Source organism: Miscanthus floridulus, chromosome 19, assembly GCF_019320115.1.
Source record: "Miscanthus floridulus cultivar M001 chromosome 19, ASM1932011v1, whole genome shotgun sequence".
Taxonomy (NCBI): domain Eukaryota; kingdom Viridiplantae; phylum Streptophyta; class Magnoliopsida; order Poales; family Poaceae; genus Miscanthus; species Miscanthus floridulus.
The window spans coordinates 65,361,460-65,367,448 of NC_089598.1; the positions used below are offsets into that span (position 1 = coordinate 65,361,460).

General features: G+C 45.0%; 1 protein-coding gene across 1 annotated transcript; it reads right to left on the reverse strand.

Annotated features, from left to right (window-relative positions):
* Window positions 1-674: 674 nt before the first annotated feature.
* On the reverse strand, window positions 675-5,533 carry LOC136527692 (uncharacterized). Its single transcript, XM_066520493.1, has 3 exons — window positions 4,830-5,533; window positions 2,766-2,891; window positions 675-2,462 (listed from the first exon to the last, which is right to left on the reverse strand). The coding sequence occupies exons 1-3, from the start codon at window positions 5,334-5,336 to the stop codon at window positions 963-965; spliced, it is 2,133 nt and encodes a 710-aa protein (XP_066376590.1). The 5' UTR covers window positions 5,337-5,533; the 3' UTR covers window positions 675-962.
* Window positions 5,534-5,989: the final 456 nt, after the last annotated feature.

Here is a 5,989-nt window from a genome sequence, read left to right on the forward strand (position 1 = left end):
TAAACTTTAAACCACTTTAGCTCACATGAGTGTTCTAAATGAGCAAGTATGTGAGGTTGACTAAACTTTAAACTATTTTTTGGAGCCTCAAAAGTTAAAGCAGTCTAAAGTTTAACTATGAGATCCAAACAAAGCATAAACCATTGGAGTACAATAATGACTAATAATGAAATTTTGACCAACCAAAGCCATAATTGGGCCGTCAGATTCTTGATCATTCGGTCCAACTCGGTTCTTTCAGCCTGCACGCTTTCTTTACGGCCGCACACCAGTTGCTGCAGTACAGCCCATGAATGCTGTGGCCGATCTATCATGATGGTTGATAGCCCAGCCTGCATATTTTCATCCACCAACTGTACAGGAATCACCCCCAACTCCAACCATAAGCAAAAGCAAAACAACTGCAGGTACTACACTACCAGTCCCAGAGCACAAAAAACTGTCATAATAGCCGATCAGAAAGTCAGGCAGGCATCATTACATACAGATTGAGAACTACCAACAGCGCACTAGGATTTGCAGTTCCATGACTTGATCTTTCAATTTCAATTTTTATTTTTAGGTGATCTTTTAACTAGTGGCTCGAAGGAACTGAGTCAGTCTGGGGGTGAAAAATTGCAGTACTTGCAGACCATTTTTCGTTTCGAGAAAAGGGGACAAAGATTGGCCATGGCTAAAGCAAAGTACAAATAACTAGAAATTATTACTGTACAAAAGTTACAAGATGTGATTACCATGTCCATCTCGATTTGATTCTAGTCTGACGGTTAGCAGATCAAATCTACAACGAAAACCATATGCAGCTGGATCTAGGATTCCCATAACCTGTAATTTTGGGGCGTGCAGGAACACCGAACACTGAGTTGAATTGCCTCGAGCTAATATTCAGCTATTAAGTCAGATATCTTACAATTGCAACTATATGTGTTGCGGATTGAAATCATGGAAGCTCAGGAGTGACATCATTTCCTTCTTGTGCTGATCAAGGGGAATACTGATGCGCTCAGTCGAGCGTGCTGCCCCTCTAGCCTTGCTTGCAGTAGTTTCGCCTTCAGAGTGTTCTCCTTTGTGCCTATGAGCTGATGAGCTGGGGGTTCAGATATCGCATAACCCAAGGATTGGACTGGGTTATTCAGATGCCGTGCTGGACTGCGCACATCACAAAGATCCCGAGAAGTAGATTTATGAAATTGATTTACCCGGGGCTGGTTTGATTTTGGCCCTAGATATGCATGTTGAGGAGCCTCTGATTTGATCTTCAACAGGTCATCACGTAATCGCCTAGAGACTTGGGTCATGACAGTTTCGTTCTGCTCATCTGCAGGAGCAAGGCTAGCATCATTGTGTGAGCTAATTTCTGGTGTTGAGGTGATAAATTGTTGTCTGCTGATGCTAGACCTTGTCTTTTCTTTCTTTGGGCAAGGTGGTGCATTTGACATAGGTGAACCTTCGACAGATATGCCATTGGAATATTCCAGCCTTCGCATTGGTGAATGCATGCAACCTGTAACCCTCCTTCGAGTTCCTGCAAGGTCATGATTCCTAATGGCACCTCCATGCATGTTCAGTTCAAAGCAATGCAAGTCACTGGCAATAGAACTGCCATCATCATCTTCAGCTAGCCGAGGGGCACTAGTGGCTCCATTCAGATGGACCGACTCAAGGGACTGCCGGCACAAACTTGCATCACGCTTTTCATTACCATTGTCTAAGTTATCATTCTTGGAATTACCTAGCCTTTTAGCATGATGAAGAAAACCCTCAATCTCACTGCTCAGCCGCTCTGTGATTGAGGTTTTCCCGGACAAACCTTCCCTCATATTAGTCTTATGCATCTGCATTCGCTCATCAAGCCATGCTTCTGAAATATGAACTACAGACTTGTCAAACTTATGTTCATACTCCTTTACATGCTTTTGCTTTAACAACCTGACTTCCTCCTCGTAGTTTCTGATTCCTTTCGCAAACTCATCACAAAGATCTTCCAACAGGCAGGTTGTCTTCTTCTCTTTCTCCAGAGCCTTCACAGCCTTGCAAAATGTTGATTTCATCTCGGATAGCTCTTTGCCTAGCTTCCTATGGAGAGTCTCAGAATGTTTCCTTAGACGTCTCTCATCTTCAAGCTCCTCTTGCAGGGAACGAAGGGCTGCTCTCATCTTCTCTTGGTCCTTGCTCCTTCGAGCCATTTTGTCTTCAGTGACTTGCCTGGCTAGTGAATCAATTTCGTGATGATACCGCTGCCTCTCTTGCATAAGTTCTTGAATGCATGCCTGGGCATGATGCAACTCTCGTTTCAATCCCTTCATTGCTGACACATCAGCTGCATGCTGTTCTTCCAAGCTCCATATTCGATTGAGAACTTTCAGTAGCTCTGTTGATGTTTTAATATCATTACCTGGCTGCCTAAATCTGGCATTGCAATCCAACGACCGAGTTGGGCTGATAAGGTTTATTGTGGTTGCCTGTCAAATAATTAGAAGCTTTTGAGAAACATGTATTAATTCGAAAGTGTTTCGAGCTGCAGAACTCGGAACCAATAATATGCAATGGCATCACAAGTGTGACATGATAAAAACAGTGCACATGATGATAGAATGGACATATCGCATCTGGACAAGTGCAATACAGTCCATAACTTCCTACATCGAGAAGCGTGAGACAGAAGAGGGAGTGAATGTCAGCAGAACTGCCATTTCTAACTAATGCTGTAAGTAAAACACCAAAGTAAACCAAGAAGTCTGTAGAGGGAGTGAATGCATACATACCCCAACTGAGCTAGTGTAACTTGCAGGAGAAAGAGGCTGTCTTGAGTGGCATCTTTCTTCATGTAACTTCTCATGCTCCATGACTGAAGCAGCAATTTGTGCTCCAAAGCCACCTGAACTCCGTGGCTGGAATGTAAGAAGAAACTTATGACATTCAGTATGCATGTCCTTTGTGAAACAGCAAAAAATCAAGCTGTGACATCCAGAGTGGAAAGCACGATTGACACTAATTGATCCCAAGGAAAGTCAAATTCAGAACGAAGGGGGACAGGATTAAATTAAAAAAAAAGACACAAATCTTAGTCATATTCAACGAAAAGCATCACCGTGCACCTTCAAAATAAGAGGTTTACATTGCTCCCTGTGGAGCATTATTATAATGTGCTTTGTAAGTATAAACCAAATTGAAAATGTACATCCTGCTGTGCAATAAGAATGCATGATAAATCAGAAATGAATGAACAAACTATGTTTCCAAATGATATCACGGAGGTGAGGGGTGCCTTACTAAGTTGCATGGTGTGAAGAGAAACCAGGGCCCCTCTAGTTCGTTAAGAACATGAAACTTGGTCACAGAAAAACAAATGCATAAACAACTAAACAAGAATAAAGTGCACTATTGCAATTTTTTAGGATCTATGTGATTTTTTCACACCTACCAGTTACATACTTAAAAAAGTTGCAACCACCACCTGATATACACTTTCTTTACCACTTCTCCGCTGTCCCTAACAGAGGCAAGGTTTCTCGACGTTCTCGTGAATAAATAACTGAACAAAAATATCAAGTACAAGCATGCTAAATACTCAAGAACACAATGTAGTTTGGTGATTCCTACAGAAAAAATAGGTAGCTCGGCAAAACAGAAGCTATATTAGTAGAAACCACAAACAAAGAAAATAAAGCATACAAAACGAGACAAAGGTACAAGTATGCCCTTAGGCCTTAGGATGGAAAATGTCATAAACATTAAAAAAAATAAACTCACAATCATCTAGTATATAATTCTAATTCCATGTACATGTTGACATTGAAGCTCAGTCCACCACACAGATGATAGTCATACATGCAAGTGTGCCAAACTTATCAGCCAGCTCATCTTTGGTCCATATTAGATGTCCATGCAGCACTAATTTTAATATGTGTTTCGCTTAGCTTATCAATTTGGACACTCTAAATAATCAATCAGTGATGTTCTAATATAACTGGATTTCGGGTCTATGCTTTGCTTCGATCTGCAAACTACACTAAAGCACTTCAAACCAAATGAGGCCTACTCCAGAATTCTCTGTACCACAACACAAAATAATTATATAGATGTTACTGCTCAACAGAAAATCACGGTGCATCACCCACGCAACAGAAAGCCGGAATAACAACAGTACTGTACAGTGCACCTACAGATCCACCATATATCCAGTACATCATAAGTCAAACGAGTACCAGCAAATACTCAATTGCAAGGGTCGTACAGACAATACTATCACAAAACTAGGATTCAGCTTTTATGGCTGCATTTACTTGCTCGCTCTGAATATTCAACAAAAGTAGGTGGAGAAGAAATATTAAAAAAAAAATTATGCAACTTACAACCAAGACTTAACAGTACACTACCAAACTATAATCGAATCACAGAGTGCTTAGTGGTAGACTATGAGTATCGAACTATTTCTGATAAAAGAACCGAAGAGGATATACACTGTAGAAGCCTATGGAAGGAGGGAGATGCTCCATAACTCACTCTTGTATTCTATCTGATGCTGTCAGTTTGTCACTGATAGGCATGTAATATTTAGCAACACTGAAAAGCACTGAACAGCTAATGTTAACCACACAAGGGAACAAGCACATTAGCTTCTAATCCACCCAAGATTTTTTTATTAGGGACTAAAAGGCAGCGTTATTTGAGTGATTTGACGCAAGATCGAGCGACGTGATCCAAGAAACCCACAAAAAAAAGGTGGAAAGAGAAGCATTAGATGATGCACGCATACAGACATCAAGCTGACCACTAGCGTCATCAAGTTGACCGGAAAAAAGCGACGCCGATGGCAAAGTTCATACCCCATCCGCATCCGCACTCGCGTCATCGGCAGCGGGCACCCTCCGCCCGCGGCGCCGGATCCGTCGGCCCGCACCGGCGGCCCGGATGACGTCTTGGATCTCCCACAGGGTGGCGCCCAGCTGCCGCGCCGACGCGGCCGGCGCGCCCCTCCTCCCCGCTCCCGAATCCGCCTCGGCCAGCGCCTCATCCTCCGGCCGCGGTGGCGACGGCTCCAGCTTCCAGGACGGCGACGGCGTGGCGTGCCCCGCCTTCCGCCGTACCCGTGCCCGCGCCTGAGCCGCCGCGAGCCCTCGCCGCAGCGGCTCCTCCTCCTCCCCGCGGCGGCGACTTGGCCCGGGGGTGCCGTCCGGTTCTTGTGGAGGCCCGGCGGCCTCGCGGCTCGGGCTCCTCGACCCCGCCTTGCCAAAGGCCTCGAGCGTTGGCTCCCCGCCGCCACCGTCGCCGCGGCATTTCAGAAGCGCTGCTTCTACAGCGGCCGCAGGAGCTGGTGGTGGCTCCACCTCCATGGATGTCTGCCGCGCTTTGCCTTTGCGATCTTGGGCGGGGCTCCCTCTTCCGCTGCAGCCCTGCACTGCTTTTCTTTCTTGTCTGACTATAGAGCCATCATGGTCTGCTCTCTCAGCTTCCTTGGCTTCTGCTGTCTCGCTATGTACAGTGCGAATCTGTGTGCCAGGCTCAGCAGCTACGATGAATCTATGAGAACCGTGACCGTGAGAAGGCTGGCAACTGGCAAGCTGGGCCGGGACCGGGGATGAGGACAGGAAGAATAGAGAATGGTGCAGCGTGATGAGCATGTGCCACGTATATCACTCCTTATCTTGTTTTGGAGTATAAAAAAAATTAGGCTATGGCCCTGTTCGCTTGTCTTATAATACGTATATTTTAGCTTATTTATTTTAGTCGGAACATTGTTTTTCTCTCACAACAAATCAGCAGAAATAGTGTTTTGGTTTGTTTTTTCAGCGAAGCGAACGAGGTTTATATGTCCGGACGCTCTGGTTGGTAGGTGTCGACGCCGGCCCAATGGCCAAAACACTTTCTACTTGCGAATCCGCTCGTCCACTCGTCCTCAATTATATCTGTTGTGAGTCGATCGTCTCTATTCTCCAGAGCCCCTGTTCCTCTCCATTCACCACACTGTCGCGTCTGCACTGCCAGT